At 28.8% G+C, this 18,863-nt stretch overlaps 1 protein-coding gene across 1 annotated transcript in view; it reads right to left on the bottom strand.

Moving 5' to 3' along the window:
- LOC129987827 (dual specificity calcium/calmodulin-dependent 3',5'-cyclic nucleotide phosphodiesterase 1-like) overlaps positions 1-18,863 on the bottom strand; it is a 324,248-nt gene that overhangs the window by 9,036 nt on the left and 296,349 nt on the right. Inside the window, exons 10-14 of the mRNA XM_056095791.1 lie at positions 17,632-17,757; positions 15,162-15,266; positions 11,416-11,539; positions 2,414-2,495; positions 131-244 (exon numbers count right to left, since the gene is read on the bottom strand). Of these exons, the coding sequence (XP_055951766.1) occupies positions 131-244; positions 2,414-2,495; positions 11,416-11,539; positions 15,162-15,266; positions 17,632-17,757 (551 nt within the window). The remainder of the gene's footprint in view (positions 1-130; positions 245-2,413; positions 2,496-11,415; positions 11,540-15,161; positions 15,267-17,631; positions 17,758-18,863) is intronic.

Here is an 18,863-nt window from a genome sequence, read left to right as displayed (position 1 = left end):
ACGATATCGATCGATTTTTTTTGAATATTTGCTAGGAAGAACTAAAAAGAATATTTTTTATCAACACAAATAATATTAAATATATTGTAATAAGCAGTCTAAATAATATTAAAAGACAGTGAATGGCTACCTGTGCTGTCTTCAGCAATCACTCCATCCTTGTGACCTTCAACGTGACGAAGAATGCGATCCAGCATGTCACCGCACACTTCCAGACTGGGGGACACGATGAAGTCAATGAAACCTAAAAAGCAAAACATTAAGTTTTATGTAACAGTGCTACATTGTTTTCTGCGCACAAACGTTTCAAACTTGTATATGCAATATGACTGAAAAATTTCAGAAACTTTAACCTAAATTACAGAATGCCTCCAAAACGTATATGCATTTTTAATGATTCTTAATAAAATACTATGCATTAAGGTATCATTGTTCATATTAATAAATTTAAATGTAGATTTTATTTCAATTATCATAAGTTTGAGGGTTTTAATCAATTAATATGGTAATTTTGGATTTTTTTTACAATTACAATTATTTACATTTTAATTAATTTTATTTTTTAACTACTAGTTCAATCAAGGATCGCAATTAATGCTACTCGGCGACTCATAGTCCTTGTTTGACCGTGGTGAACATAATAAAGCAATAGATGTTAACATTGCGGGTCAGTAGGTAATTAATTGGACTTTATTTAGCAATTCCAACAAACGATTTTATAAATAGCGCCTGAATACAGTTCAGCAATATGAATAATGTGATTAGTTTGAAATATTCCATATTTACATAATTTAATTTGAGTTTAAATATGTAGTATTTAATTAAATGTTTATAAATAATTATTATAAGTATATAAACATTTTTAATACTATATATTAACGATATTAATTCATTTTTAGAAAATTTAACGATTTGAAAAAAACAACAAACTAAAATGGTGTTCGAATCGGCGAAAAGTTATAGTTAATTCTTGTATATATTGTATCTGTGTACCTACTTATTCTTATAAAGCAATTCTATTTGTTAGTCTCGTTTTTGAAAACGATTTCTAACTTTAATATTCTTAACTCAGATAATACTCAGCCACTGTGGAAAGCATGAAGATTTAATTTTTTTTTGTGAATTTATTATATTTCTGTTAATATGTAACAATCGGATTTTGCTAATTTCAAATAATGGGATACAACATGTGTAGTTATATATTATTGCAATAGAAATTACAACATGTTTGATTGTTATTTAAATTTACCATCAAAAATGGCTATGAACAAGATAGATGAGTAAAGATACAAGTAGATTAACAGTAAGTTGAAAGTATATAGCTTTATAGGAAATCACTAGATAGATATAAAAAGAGAGACATAATTGAGAAATAAGTTCGATTAATCAATGTAATATCGAATTTTTTCCAAGAATTATTGAATATATAACGTTTTTTTTGTTGTTATCAGAATCTCCGTTATTATCCTATTTCTTTTAAAAAAACAGGAAAAAAAATTTGATAATAGCAAATATTTGAACTTTCTGACTTTTGCCTAAAGAATCTTGAATAGATGTGGTTTTCATTGCCTCATGTATTTAACTGTTCTCATTATTGCTTGCTGCAAGTAGTTCCTTATTGACATATTTCTTTCACCTCGATAGTCTACGTTTCAGCTTTAAATAAGAGACTTGTAAAAATCTTATTAATAGCGAAATATGTGTTCTAACTTTTGCCTTAAGTATCTTGAATAAACATGGTTTTCATTGTCTCATATATTTAACTTTTCTCATTATTTCTTGTTGCAAGTAGTCATCATTTTCGTATTTCTTTTACCTCAATAGTCTATATTTCAGCTTTAAATTAGAGACTTTCGTACAAAATCTTATAATAGCAAAGGATGTAACATTTGAACTTTCTGACTTTTGCCTAAAGTATCTTGAATAGATATGGTTTTCATTGCCTCATATATTTAAATGTTCTCATTATTTCTTGCTGCAAGTAGGTCATCCTTTTCATATTTCTTTTCCATCAATAGTCTAAATTTCAACTTTAAATTGGAGACTTTCGTAAAAATTCTCATAATAGCAAAGGATGTAACATTTGGACTTTCTGACTTTTGCCTAAAGTATCTTGAATAGATATGGTTTTCATTGCCTCATATATTTAAATGTTCTCATTATTTCTTGCTGCAAGTAGGCCATCACTTTCATATTTCTTTCACTTCGACTGTCTACGTTTCACCTTTAGAGACTCTTGTAAAAATTCTTATAATAGCGAAAGATGTAACATTTGAACTCTCTAACTTTTGCTAAGGAATTTTTTAATAGATATTAAAATCACTGGCTCACATAATTTATTTGAAAAGATCACAGAAATGCTTTATTTCGTTAATAATAACGAATATAAAATGGAATCTGATTTCACACTTACCAATTTGGGATTCTGCGACTAGAGTAGAATTTCGGTCACACAATGGAGAGAATGGCAAACCCAGTTCCTTTTCTTTATCACCCTAAAAAGATATTTATGTTAAATTGCAGAACCATATTTAAAAATTTGAAAAAGTATAAAATCATTATTTTATATCACGTGAGTACAATGATAAGAGATTTATATTTCTACAACCGAATGTTAATCAACAAAAAGACAAATAATTGAAAGAATTTAAGTTGATCCCTTTTAGATAGAAAAACTATCACTCTCACTTTTCTAATAGGAGAACATTTTGCTTCTAAATACCATTAAATTTAAATGTTTTATCTTCATGCAAATAAATGGAATTAAATTTTTATAGATAAAATAATAAAGGGAATATTTACTTTCTCTGTAATTTAAAAAAAATCAAATATGAAAAATAATAGTAACATAACACTTATCTAATTATTATTGAAAATTTAAATAATATAATTTCAAAGAAAATAGCTTATTTAACTGTAAACTACATGATTTCTCATAAAAAGTGTGCAGACATATATATAAAGAATATGCAGAAAATGTTTAATTTTATTTTAAAAAAATTAAATTAATTTCTTAATTAAAAATATAAATTGCCTAGATAAAATTTCTTCCTAAAGAAACATTTCTTGTGTTTAAAAATTTAATAAGAATAAAAAAAAAAAAATGTGTGTGTGTGTGTGTGTGCGTGTGTAAGTAAACATAGAACAATGTTTAGCTAAATTTCTTCGAATTTGAAAGAAAGAAATTAATCAATTTTTTAAAAAGAAAAAATAAATAAAAAACAAACAAACAAGTGACCTAAAAGCAAGTAAGTTCTTAAATATAATAAGAAAATAAGAATAAAAGAATCAAGTTTATTATTTTTATATAAGAATATCATTTTCCTCCCCCATAAAATGTTTAAAACTGAAAAAGTTAACTCCAGATGGTTAATCACAAAAAAAAAAAAAAAAAAAAAACATACTGTATATAATATTTTGTGGGAAATTGAATTAAAAATTGACTAATTTCTTTAGCAGAAATTCACCAAGAAATTATTATGAATATTATTATGAAATAATCTTCATAATAAGCATAAAATCTTATATTAATCATGAAGATTAATTTTTTTCAGAATATGTAAAATTCTATGATGTCAAAAACCTAATACAAACATTTAAAAAAATGTCAGCTAAACTTAAATTTAGATTAGAATATCTAAAAAAAATTTTCTTTAACCAAGAAGAAAAACTGATTCAAGCACCATAATGAAAGTGTTAAAAAACCTTGTATGTAACCCTTTATATATGTTTCTGGAAGAAATAAAAGCCCATTTGTATGAAATGACTATAAATAATCCCAAAGTGCCCTTTTTTGAGAATTGGCGAAATAAAATAAGCTTTACTATGGTTCAATGACCGAGCCACTATATCCAATTTAAAAAAGAAAGTTTTGAGCATTTTATCGGCTCTCGGGATACAGTGAGTATAATTCTTTGACCAGAAAGCCGTCAAACAACCAAAAGCCGGCAATAAACAGAAATGTTCCATAAAAGAATCGAATCAAATTTTATTAAACATTCTTCTTAGGAATGAAAGAATTTTAAAGATCTTAAAAATCAAAGCTTGACAAGCTATACATCAAGTAAAACTGCAAAAAATAGAAACAGATTACTATGTTTCGAATGTTTTTAGTTACGGTACATTGGAGGAAATCGTTGGTATGTAGGTAGATATGCAAATCCAAAACAAATTCAATCCATAAATTAACAGACCATTTATAATATAATAATCAATTATGAAAATTCCCCACTAGAATTTCAGCCACAAAATTTTGCATCAGAAAATTTCTAAAAGGAGAAAATCCTAAAAGAACACCTAATTATTCTCTTACATACTTTCTACCAAGTATAGGAGGTTTTATAACTTTTACGTTGACTTTCTATTAATTGCACAAAACAAACTTTTACACTCTTTTGAAATTTAAAAAAAACAAACTATTTTTTTAATGATAAGAATTTAATCGCCTTGCAGCGGTTTACTGAATCTTGAAATTTTTTTAAAAATATTTTTTCCCCAATTTTCAATAATATAAATCCCTGTTGAAAATCAAACTATTTTCATCGTTTCATCAAACATTTAATCATGTGATTATCTTTCATTGTTGAAAACAAATGAATAACCATTAAGCTAATAATCTGTGCTTTCTACATGAGGAATCAGAAAGTGAAGTCACATTATCATAACAGACAATGTGCAATTTAAAATAAAACAGCGTCTATCTAATATCATTATGATGACGCCATGGGTATCCACTTCATTAAGGAGATTCATGTACATAATAAACAGTATAGTTGTAATGCCATTAAAATAATGTGACTTTAATATGTATCACAATTTAGGTTTAAAAATACGTTGTTGTGGAAATTATAACTAAGAAAGAAACTATGTATAAGAAATTTAATTGCATTTTAACACAACCAATATTTTATCAACTGAATAAGAACAATTTCATGAACTAAAGTCCAAACTTATATTTATATGAATCATAGAATATTCTAGAAGTTTTGCAAAGGATAACATTTTGTAAACTGTTGACAATGAACTAATGTATAAGGGCATATATAATTTAGATTAATGCAGCCCATTTCAAAGGAAACTAATTAAATTAAGGAACAGAAAATTTAAATCTATATGGATTTTAACCTGTAGATTTCCCTAAATTGTGTGGCATCATATTCTTTTCATAATATGAGAACTAATTAATCTGTAAGCTTAATTAATGCAATATATTTCTTCGGAACGAAATGTAACTTGAACCTTAAACCGGCTACCCCGATTCACATGAAGGCACACGGAAAAGTTTGAATGACCGGACCGCTGTAACAACAAAACTGGCGAGAACTGTGTCCTAAAGGACATCACCGACCACGGTACAACCCTTCCGTTGGGGAAGCACGTCCCTTCATCGATGGATGGAGCCTACCCCAACCTATTTCTGTGACCATTAGGGTAGCGAGAACCATCCACTACGCCGAAAGCTTCTCATCCTCATATATGAGGGGCCCCCAGTGGGAATCGGGAGGAAATTTAAAATTAATTTTTAATTGTTAATAATTTTTTTTCTTATGATTCGAAAACCTAATTCTTGAATACATTTTCAACAGGGAGCAAAGAAAGCAGAACTTTTTTCTATTTATATAAAAAAACAACTAAAAAAAACTAACAAATTTGAAATATCTATCACAAGCATAATACTTATTTACAAAGAATGCAATCGTGAAAAACGTGAAGGAAAGATTTGAAGAAAAAAAATACCACCTTACTACGAAACGATTGAAAATGGCAGAGAAATAAAATTTCAGATCAAGTTACGATGATTCCGAGTCCATGAAAGTTTTTCAGTCCTCTGAAAAACTTTGTCGTAAATTGACAAAAAAAAAAAAAAAAAAAAGGGAAGTCAAATTCAAATAAATCAACATAAGCTGCGTCTCAGATTTCAAATATACCTAAAAGATTTCTGAATAGACAAGCGAAGGAAAAGAAATCGGGATTTAGTTGGCAATCTGAACCGTTTTATAGGATATCTCCCACTCCAGTGCATTTTATCAAATCATTTCCAACTGAATTTTACAACTTTGTCAGTATGTGAAAGATAATCAGCTGCTGCCATTTTTTTGATAATACTGAAGATTTCAGAAAGATTTTGTAATAAAAGATTTTCAAAAGATTTCTCAACTTTTTTTTGTTATGCAGAAAATGTTCAGTAGAATTTATTTCAAAGTTGTGATTACCCAAAATTTTTTGCTGAAGAATCTATAACACATAAAAATAAAAAAGAATTTAACGAAACAGTTTTTTTAAATGTACAGTTGTATTGTGAACTAAAAATTGAATATTTTTATATTAATATATATTTATAAAGGGAAAGTTTATGCGTGTGTTGGTGCTATATAGTGTTACAAAATTTTTTTTCTTCTACTACAAAATACCGCCAATAAATCGTAATGACGCAGCACATTTAATTGCTATAGTTCAGCAGCTTTCTTGCTGTCTAATCCTCCAAGACCTCCACGTGTCGGCGACTCCGACTCTCACCACACACCGCCTCTTTTTACGATACACACGACGACTTCTTCAGCTTCAGATTGCCCATCTTTTATAGTTCCGGGAGGCGGGGCTAGAATCTTCAGACCAATCAGGGCGTACCTGGCTGTATCTCGGGTCTTAGCGGATGGATCGTGAAAGTTCTCGAACTTTCTGGTATTATCCATTTAGTCACCAAACTCGCCAAATTTATCGCCAAGCCACCAAATGCTCGCCAAGTCTGTCGCCAAGCTCTAAGTTCATTGATCTCAGCACGTACAGGACCGATCGTACAACGGTCTTTCTTACGATGACTCTATTCGTGCCGGGTAGCAATATTATAGGTTTGTAACAATAGGATAGAGCTTTAGACTTAGATAGAAAATTTGCATATACAACATTAGAAAATGAGAATGAACATCTTTAAACAATCTTTAATTACAATTTTAATTAATTAAATATTAATTTAAAGTTTGACGGTTTTTTTTTTCGTTATAATTATGAAAATATTGTAAAAAAGTAATTTTTACAACATTCTAAAATTAAAAAAAAAGTGTTTTTTTTTTAAAGACACCAATTTCATAGTCGAATAATTTTTTCTGAAAATTGATAATTTTCTTAACCTTTCAATGCATCAAGTAACCATTTGACGACACATTTTTACTTTCATTTCTAAACTCACATGACTGTTTCAAAGAGCAACAATGAGTGTCTGGAAATCCTTTTTAAATGCGTTTTGATAAACATTTACAGAAAGCACCGATATATGAAAAGAGTGGAACTAGAATTAGATTTAAATTGGGAAAATACTAAGGTGTCTAAAATTAATTCTAAAGTGTCTAATAATAAATAATTCTACCATTAAAAATACTATCAAAATAATTTATTTCTATTGTAAAAAATATATTGGTAAAAAAGGGACTTTTATTTTTATTGCAGAATTGTTAATACGTGATTTATGTTCCTGGGATATTGTTTAATTCCAAATGTAGCGATTTTGCACATTTAAATTGTCTTGTTAAAATTTCACCAGAAAAATAAACAGAAATTTTAAAAATAATTTTCCTAAATTTAAATGCAGCTAATCAAAACACATGCATTTTTCACTTAAAAATGAAAAGTCATGCATTTTAGGATTAAATATATATTTTTTGCTGATTTTAAATAATATTTTTCACTTTTGAAATGGAATTCAAACTGTTTTTATCGTTTTATCAGATATTTTATCATATTGTTTCTATTGTTGAAGGTTAATGGAAAACCATTTTGTTAAACTGACATATGAGGATCCAGAAAGTGATATAATATTACCACAAAAGACAATGTGCAATTCAATGTAACCCCCCCCCCCCCCCTCATTTCTTTTATGAAGTCATTATGATGTCATAGGACTCGACTTCACTAGGCAATTCCTTTGCCGAAAAATAACTCTAACAATCCATTTGACTTTCCCTTTTAAGCAACACTAGGGCTATTTTAGGATGGTCCTCGTCATTTTGAACCACGGTCAGATGACGAGGACAACACCTGAGCTGGCACCCCTCTCTCCCAAACCATGCCATACCAGTGGGAGGACGTTTGGCCTGACGGATTTAACGTGCAACAGACCCCCTTACAAGACGGTTCTTCGGTGGAAACGGTTCTCGAACCTGAAACCCTACAGCTCACGAGCCGAGACCTTACCACCAAGCCACCGCGGCCCTATAAAAAGGTTTTAATTAACATAGATGAGAATATCTTTATCCAAACGCTTAAAATGCATTACACATATACAACGCTACATAATAAATAATATCACTATGATATGGAACTCGACTTCACTGAGCAACTCCATATTTGGGGAAAAATAATAAATAATAAAAAAATTCGATTAAACTGATAATAATGAATATTTTTGGTGAACCAGTTAGTTACCAAAACATTCATATTACAAAAAATAGGCATCATTAAAAAGAAAATTTTTTGAATTTTAAAATGATATAAAAATTATTTTTAGTCCTTCAATATTTTCAAAAATTATGCGGAAAAATGGCAAAATTCCGTTTAATTTTTAAATACTTAAAATCGTCGTTAAAATCTTTTAAAAATTGCTACAAGGATCCCATTTCCACTCTTCAAAGCACATATGTGTCAAGTTTGATAATTCTGAATCAAACAGTCTGGCATATAGAGCACCAAAATATACACATTAATTTTTATTTCAAATCCCAACAAATTGGTAAACATTTATATCGGCGGGATAAAATCCATTTGACTTCTTGTTCGCTTCATCTAAATGAAGTAGCAAAAACAATCTGAATTATTTACCCTTTCAAAGCAAATATCCAAAACAAAATATTCATTCTTCTCTGTTTAGAATGAATGCAATTTTCGAATACATTTATAAATTTATGCGCATTTTCTACTAAATAGATAATGTTTTTTTCAGAAAATAATGCAAATATTCAGTTTGACAAAAGAATCTCACAGAGACATTGACATGTAAATAGCTTATACTGTATAATAAGACGCCGCCAGTCGCATTGTTTGCTATTTTTTTGAACAACTTATATACGAATTCCAATGCAAATTAAAAAGAGGCTCTAAAAGAAGAAAAATTTTCTAGTTCCCAAATTTTACATGTGATTGCAAACGCACTCCATGGAAAGTAAAGATCTATTAGTAATCTTTTAGTTGCAGCAAAAAAGATCAATAAAAATTTAGCATAATCTTCTGAGATATTTAGAAACCTTACATATGAATTAACAATGCACATTATTTTGCTGTTTTGAATAATGATCACAAGATATTTAGAATTCGTTATTTGAATTGAAGGAATTATTTGATTTTATTTTCATTCGACGCAGTCAATAAAAAATTAATTCCAATATATATAATGTTATTTTTAGTTGTTTTTGCAAAAACATTAAGAAAGAGCACACAGAAGCGATTTTTTGGGGCATTTTTATTTTACTTTTAGAGAATTAAATAAGTTAAGCCTTTAATTGATATTGAAAGCAAAGGCAAAAGTGAAAACAAACTAAAAGTAGAATGCTAAGAAATGCATATATATATATATATATATATATATATATATATATATATATATTGCTATCGAACCAATCCTATTATCTTATTTTAAAAAGAGTTGAAATTCATTATTATTTATTTTTTAAAGGCGTATTTACTTTATTGGATATTAGAAGCTTAAAATGCAGGGAAAAAATACATTTAAGTTCAGATTTAGGTTTAAAAGATAAATAAGATTAGAAGAAGTAAAATGAGATATAGATATTTAAGATAATTTTCCACTTAGCTCCATGAAATATATATATAAAAAAAGTACACCCTATCTAGCTGCAATTTTATTTTATTTTCTGAAAGATTGAGATTTATTTAAAAATCTGCTCTTTAAGGAAAATTGAGATTTATATAGCTTTTTAATAACTGCATTTATATTTATTTTTAAATTCTTATTTTCTTATAGCTATCCTTCTTTTAACTGTACTTTATTTATTTCCATTCATAATCCGTTTTATTATTTTTTTAAATTTTTTTTATAAAAATTCTTATTTTTACAACCTTAAAATCAATTTTGTTCATCGTTTCTGTGATGAAAAGTTGCTTATGGCAGACATTTTATACTAAAAAAAAATGGTAAATGTCGCAATATCTTTGTAGTTTTGATACAGTGTGTTTCAAAAGTAAATGAACTGACCTTAATTAAAATGGGAATATGAAAACGAATCTAACGAACTGAAAGTAAAACAGGAAATGCTTAATGGATGAGTTAGAAGGCTCTTTTCTCAAATAGTGAACTTGGATTTCAACGATAAATACTAAATGAATTATGTACGAGTGCTAAGAGAAATGTTAGTTATAGCAAAAAATTATGTTAAAGAAAAAAATAATTATCAAAATATCTTAATAGCTTTAATAGAATGTGTTACGATTTCCAACCAATAAACCTTTAACGAATGATGGAAAGACTAAAATGGGCCAATAATACGTTAGAAAGTAAAACAGAAACGTCAACTGTATAAAAGAACAGGGAACAAGAACTGAACAAGAGCTGAAATCAAAGTTCAATGCTTGTTATTAAAAATTCTAATTGAATATGAAGAACAAGCAAGAAGATCATATTATGAAATGAAAGGAATAGCAAATTCTTCATGTCTCTTCATCATCCTTGTCAGAAATTATCGAAAGAGTTACTCATCAAAAATTTTATCCTCCGAAACTCTTATAATTAACATTTTTGCTGTTTATGAGAAAAATGACATTCTTTTATAGTCATTTTCATAGAAATGCCCTAAAATGACTACTTTTGAGTTGCACATTCTTCTTATATTCTAATCAAGTCAAATATTATTTTCCACATTTAAGTATTTACGAATATGGAATGTAATATTTATTATTTTTTGATATTTTTATAATTATCTTGCAAAAATGTAACGCAATAATGAAATTTTAAGACTTAAAAATTCAACATATTACAGGGCTAATGATATTTTTTTATGTTTATTTCTCGGCTTTTAATTAGCATTTCTCCGCAATTCAGTGATTAGTTTAAAGGGTAACATCAGAATGACCTATACTGAAGATTATATATTATATTATATATATATATATTTGTTTTAATATCAGGAAATAGTTAAGTACTAACTTTCACTTCACACAAGACTTTACTTTGAAGTCGCAGAAAAATCTAAGGACTGAAGTTAGTTATCTTGAACATAATTTTATGACACTGATCACGAAATTCCCATTATTATGAATTAGTTTAAACATGTATTGAAATTTAAGCCACAATATTAGGCTGATTAAAAAAAATTGACTTTTCATTGGTTTAAGCTGCAATTATTGTTGAAATAGTGACTGTCAGTAGAAATTACAATTAAATGAATTGAATTAAAAGGTGAGTTTTCTGACCTGTCTAAAGAATTCTTCCATGAGCCTCTGTGTCCATCTGAAGTGCAAGTTCCAGTCCTTCGCTGGATGACTGATGTCGCAGCAGTGGAGCATCAGAGACAAAACTTTTGCCTTGTCCATTGCACTGCAAAAAATAGAAGTCATGTTTAAAAATATCTTGTTGAAGCATGATGCATGATTTACAATAGTAAATATAAATTTTACAGAGTAAAAATATAAACAAATTATCGACGTGCCTGTAATTTTTTTTAAACAGCGTTTATGCATTTTAAATATTATAAGGAGTGTTCGAATGAAAAGGTACGAAGCGACACTGTGGGTATAAATGAAGACTTTATTCAAAGTATACACCATAGGCCTGAGCACAACGATCCCATTGATTAACGAGCCGAAGGATTCCTTGATCCCAGAATTCCTGTGGCCGTGACGAGATCCAGTCCTTCACAGCGTCCTTGAGTTCGCCGTCCTTGTTGAAACGCTTCCTTTTCAGATGTTTTTTTTCAGGGGACCAAACACACGAAAATCGCAGGGCGACATCTCCGGGCTGTAGTGTGTATGGTCGAGCTGCTCCCACTTGAACTTGGCCAATTCCGCATGTGTGACCCTAGAGACGTGTGGACGCGCGTTATCATGGAGCAGAACCACATCCTCTGTGAGTATCCCCGGTTTTTTGTTCTTGATGGACCTGCGTAGTCTTCGGAGTGTCTAACAATACACATTGGAATTAATGGTTCTTCTGCGCTCGAAGAATTCAACAAGTAGCGGACCTTGGACGGCGAACTCAAGAACGCTGTGAAGGACTGGATCTCGTCACGGCCACATGAATTCTGAGAACAAAGAATCCTTCGGCTCGTTAATCAATGGGATCGTTGTGCTCAGGCCTATGGTGTATAGTTTGAATAAAGTCTTCATTTATATCCACAGTGTCGTTTCGTACCTTTTCATTCGAACACCCCTTGTATATGTGACTAGTCGCCTTTTTCACCCATCTTGTTCGTCTGGAATATGAACTTTCTAGGCTGTTAAACCATTAATATGGAATGCATTCACTTAACATTTTCCTTTCTTATAAGAGTAAATGTTATTAAAATAATGATACTAGTTAACTACAAAATATTACGCGTGCTAATAAAAAAGTATATAATGCGATATGAAAGTGGAAGTGGAAATCCTGCTTCAGTCTTAATGCTCCCTCCCCAAAAATAATTTATCATAATTTTATCATTAGAAGACGAATGCATCTAAATAGTGTGAAGGAACAATGAAATTTGTATTTCAGATAAAAATGGAAACATTATCAAAAAATCTTTTAAAATACAAATTAAATTTTAAAAGTTTGTTAAAATTAAGGAATAAATTCGACGGAAACAAAAATATTAGTATTAAAATGAAAAATCTTTTGAGAATATGATAAAACTGAAATTCATTTTTTTTGTAATAATATTTGTAGAAATTATGGCTTGAGAAACTCCAAATTTACTTAATTTTTATTTAACTGATAGATATAGAAAAATTGACTGTGAATTTTTTTGTCTTGAAATGCACGCACGAACGTGCGCGCACACACACGCACACGCACACACGCACTACCTGTAGTGTTGCAATGAGTATGGTTAATCCAAATAGAGATTTTAATTATCATGCAATAATATTATGTTTTTAATTTATTTATATTTATAAATTGGTATAATTTATCTTGCTTGGAATTTCTTTAATTTAAACTCTTTCTTTCTCCAAAGAGATCTCTATATTTCATAAAAAAACAAAAACTGGTCACTTGATTATTTTGCAATTGTCTGATTACGTCCAGATCGCAGCTACAATTTCTTAGTTTCTCAAGCTTAGAGAAAGCAAGATATTTGATTACATCAATATTTTGGCGATATATTTCCGTTGCTGAGCAACTGAATTTCGAGGATGACTAGCCATAGTAAAGAAATAGTCGAATTGTTTTATATTTCCCCTCGATGTCAAAAATTCTATCATTCATAATTTTGTTTATCGAAAGAACTGAGTACTTGCCATCAACATTTATCTTTCTTTAAAAAGAAGAATCGCAAGCAAATTAACATCTCTAGTATGAACCTCACAGAAATTAATCCCATTATAGGCAGGTTTCTTATTAATAATTAGAATCTAAACAAAATCCAAATTTATTCCAAGTTTAAATCAATATTTGCATTATGTAATTCTGAAATAGTGTTCATTACTGAGCAGTAAATTGAACAATTTAATTATTTTTAAAATTACAACTAAAATATTTCTTATTAACGAATCTTTTTTTAAAAATATTCTTAACAACGAATAAACACCAGTTAAGGTGAAACAAAGTTACGAACTGAGACCATGCTTAAACCGTAAAAACGTCACAGACGATGGCCGTTGAAAATTTGATTTACGACAAGCTTATGGAAAAAATAATCTCATTTTTTTTATCTTTGGTTGTTCGAACAAGATCCTGGACAACATATGTCACCGTAAGCCGGAGATAGCGTAAATCAACTTTGGATCCTCGTGTGCGTTTTCGTAAGGTGCAATACTTTTTCATAGTTTTTGAGAATTAGCGTTGGAGTTTTCAAAATAGATTATAATTTTGTTTATATTGGAATGAATTGCATTTTTAAAATTGAGCTTTTTCTTATTTTAGTATCTTACATATTAGTTAATAAATAATCCACTGTAATAGATAATTTTGCAATATCTTTCTCAGTCTTATCTGTGAATTTGGTGTTACTTTTTTCATAAAATTAGATATTTCGGAACATCCTAATGGCATATTCACAAAAATGTATAATGAGACTTTTTTTAAAATAAGATTTGAACTTCTTGTACGAAATGATGTAGTAAGATAATGTTTTAGCTTGTTTAATCTAACTTTATTATGTAACAATGGGACTATTTTAGGATTAACCTCGTAATCCTGAACCACGGTCAGATGAAGAGGATGGCATTTGAGCTAGCATTCTATCATCTAATTTCTGCACCAACCAGTGTGAGATATTTGATACAACGGATATATTTAGAACACTTACATGGCAACTCATTTATCGGGATTTGAAACCTGGAAGATTTTAACCCCATATCCGAAATCTAAATCACCAAGCCATTGCCATCGCCGCCCAATCTTTCGAAATACGCGCTCTCACTAAATTTATATGAGTGAAAACTGATGAATTTTATTTTAAATGAGCTCGGACGATATTCCGTCTACAATGTATAACAACCAAGGGGAGATATTTTTTATCCTGGAAAAGAAGCAGTTATACAAAAAAAGAAAATAAGAAAAATCCATTATTATATCCTAAAAAGAAGCAGTTAAGCGAAAGAAGAAAATATGAAAAATCCATTTCTATATCCTAAAAGGAAGCAGTTAAGCGAAAGAAGAAAATATATAAAATCCATTACTATTTGCTCTAAAAACGAAGTTAAGTCGTCATTAGGAAAGATGGCATCTTGGACTAGCAAACAACACGCATTTGATATAAAAATATTTAATTATAAAAAGAAAGAAATTTTTGGAATATTTCAATATTTTAAAATCTTATATAAGCATGCATTTCCTGTGTCTGTAATGCGGTTATAGTTTCTTCAGTTACAGTATTAAACCGCATACAATTAGTTATAATACTCTGTGTTATCGGTCGCATACAGGATAATAATATTTGAAAATTATTATTTCAAGAGATAATGGTCAATAGAAAACATGCTTTTCAAGTTTCATAACCTAACATGAATTGTGTATGTACCTAAAATCTGAGTGGCACAGGAGAGTCTTCATAGTTTTGATCTGTTGAAAATGAGAGGACATATCTGTCGCCAGCACCATCTCAATCACCAAACTTCGGAATTCTCTGTAAAAGAAAGCACATTAAGTCACACTCTGTTAGTCATCTAAATATTGTAAACTATTTCTATAAAATCAGAAATATTTTTAATTTTGGACACAGTAAGCAATCGCATTTGTTCCCCAATTTACCATATAAATTATTTGAAATACGTTCTGTATAACCTGAATTGCTGAATATATATAAAACTGTTAAGTGATTACACTTGATTTGACATCCACAGCATGCCGCTGGAATCGAAAGTAGTATCAATGTTTTAACAGAAGTTTGCTATGTTTAATCTTATTTAAATTATACTTCAGTGGTCTCTATCGGTAACTTTTGGAGCTGCAATTTTTTTAAGAGAAAAGTCCGATCTGAGCAAACGACAATCTCTGTATGATTATTTGTTTCATTTTCATAAATTTTGAAATTTTATTGAATTAATAACACACCAAACACATCGAAATTTTGTAGAAACTAGAAATACCAGTTATCCCCCTTGTTGATTATGCAATCGAACTGGATCTGCTGGGATCTGTTTGTTACTTTACAGTTGCAAACTTAGATAGATACTTTTGTATACTTTAGATACTTACTTTTGTATACTTTAGATACTTAGATACTTTTGTATACTTTAGATACTTACTTTTGTATACTTTAGATACTTAGATACTTTTGTATACTTTAGATACTTTTGTATACTTTAGATACTTTTGTATACTTTAGATACTTAGACACATTTGTATACTTAGATACTTTTGTATACTTCAGATACTTAGACACTTTTGTATACTTTAGATACTTAGATACTTTTGTATACTTTAGATACTTAGATACTTTTGTATACTTTAGATACTTTTATATACTTAGATATTTTTATATACTTAGATACTTTTGTATACTTTAGATACTTAGATACTTTTGTATACTTTAGATACTTAGACACTTTTGTATACTTTAGATACTTAGATACTTTTGTATACTTTAGATACTTAGACACTTTTGTATACTTTAGATACTTTTGTATACTTCAGATACTTAGACACTTTTGTATACTTTAGATACTTAGATACTTTTGTATACTTTAGATACTTAGATACTTTTGTATACTTTAGATACTTTTATATACTTAGATATTTTTGTATACTTAGATACTTTTGTATACTTTAGATACTTAGATACTTTTGTATACTTTAGATACTTTTATATACTTAGATATTTTTGTATACTTAGATACTTTTGTATACTTTAGATACTTTTATATACTTAGATATTTTTGTATACTTAGATACTTTTGTATACTTTAGATACTTTTATATACTTAGATATTTTTGTATACTTAGATACTTTTGTATACTTTAGATACTTAGATACACTTAGATACTTAGATACACTTAGATACTTAGATACACTTAGATACTTTTAGATACTTAGATACACTTAGATACTTTTATATACTGAGATACTTTTGTACACTTTAGATAATTAGATACTTTTATATACTTAGATATTTTTGTATACTTAGATAATTTGTATACTTTAGATACTTAGATACACTTAGATACTTTTATATACTGAGATACTTTTGTACACTTTAGATACTTTTATGTACTTAGATACTTTTATATACTTAGATACTTTTATGTACTTAGATACTTTTATATACTTAGATATTTTTGTATACTTAGATACTTTTGTATACTTTAGATACTTTTATATACTTAGATATTTTTGTATACTTAGATACTTTTGTATACTTTAGATACTTTTATATACTTAGATATTTTTGTATACTTAGATACTTTTGTATACTTTAGATACTTAGATACACTTAGATACTTAGATACACTTAGATACTTAGATACTTTTAGATACTTAGATACACTTAGATACTTTTATATACTGAGATACTTTTGTACACTTTAGATAATTAGATACTTTTATATACTTAGATATTTTTGTATACTTAGATAATTTGTATACTTTAGATACTTAGATACACTTAGATACTTTTATATACTGAGATACTTTTATGTACTTAGATACTTTTATGTACTTAGATACTTTTATATACTTAGATACTTTTATGTACTTAGATACTTTTATATACTTAGATACTTTTGTATACTTTAGATACTTAGATACTTTTATATACTTAGATATTTTTGTATACTTAGATACTTTTGTATACTTTAGATACTTAGATACTTTTAGAATATACTAGTCATATGCCCACATGATTTGCTACAAATAAAATATAACGAAAACAGACAGGATATAACTTTTCTCCTTTCTAATTTAGTATCTTATCCAACAGCTGATCAATTTTAAAGTCGTCTCCATGACAAAATTATAATTCGGCTAGTTTTTAAAATGGGATTTCTGTTACCTGTACTCTTCTTTACTGAGATTGTTCAGTATGCTGTTTTCATCATCTCGCAGCAGACGGAAAGACTGACTGACATGGTAATTCTCCAGGACTGCTCTGTCATTGTACAGCAGAGCCGTCTCTGATCTGAAATCGAATAAATAAAAACGATCACGTTTGGACGTAATAATAAATAATGTTTCTTTACGAATGTAGGATTATTTTGCAGATGTTCAAAGCAGCCTATAAATATATCGAAGAAAGGGAAGGCATTTGGAGATGGATTTTGTAGTCTTATGCTGACAGAAACATTATGAAAAATTAAAATGGAATTTATGATCGCAAATTTCAATTTCTTCAATGATTTGTCTTAATTTACCAGTTCAAACCGGTTTGAAATAATCACAAGACTTCTCTATCGATCTTTATCTCTCTCTCTCTCTCTCTCTCTATATATATATATATAATGTTTTTTTAAACTTTCAAAGCAACAAAGTTTTGGATCTCGACCGATTTTGAGGTGAAATAACAACTATGATGTCATAGTTCTATGGCAACCTATTAAACACGCATCTGGTGTGAAAGAAATATACGTAATAATAAAGCAATACTGGTAAAAGCAGGTCAACCTTTTAAAAATGCACCTGCTTTCAAAGAAGCATACATAATAATAATGCAATACTGGTAAAAGCAAGTAAAAAAAGTTTATGCGATTAAAAGATGACGACGAAAATTACCATTTATCCTTTATTCATTGCCTACGTGATTTCTAGCTTCAATATTAATTACCTACGCGATTTTGAGCTTCAAAACCCCCAAATAAAAACAGCATAATGTTCTCACATGATAATAAGAAACTTTTCACTGTATACGATAGCAAATTTTAATGAATTATTTATATTAAATTAGTTGCATTGAAGTGAAATTTATTTATAAGAATATGCAAAACGCAGGTTCCATTACAGAGCTATTGGCATTAAACCTAGCCTATTATAACATTAATGTCGTATTAAGCCTTGATTTAATTTAATTTCACGCACGTTAGAGGGAGTTTCAGTGATCCGATCTCTACTACTAAAATAAATTTTATGATTCTGATTGAAACTAACATTTTATTATTGTAGATGTAAATACATCCTTAGTTTGTTGTTGTTGTGTTGTGATTTATGGCACCTTACAAGCCCGATGACAGTTATCTTTCAGCGATTTAAGCCGAGTGAGCGTCTCTTGTTTTTTGTGAGCGTCTCCAATTA

The sequence above is a fragment of the Argiope bruennichi genome, chromosome 10, assembly GCF_947563725.1.
Source record: "Argiope bruennichi chromosome 10, qqArgBrue1.1, whole genome shotgun sequence".
NCBI lineage: Eukaryota > Metazoa > Arthropoda > Arachnida > Araneae > Araneidae > Argiope > Argiope bruennichi.
The sequence above is the reverse complement of the archived record's forward strand: the minus strand, read 5'-3'. Positions and strand labels throughout refer to the sequence as shown.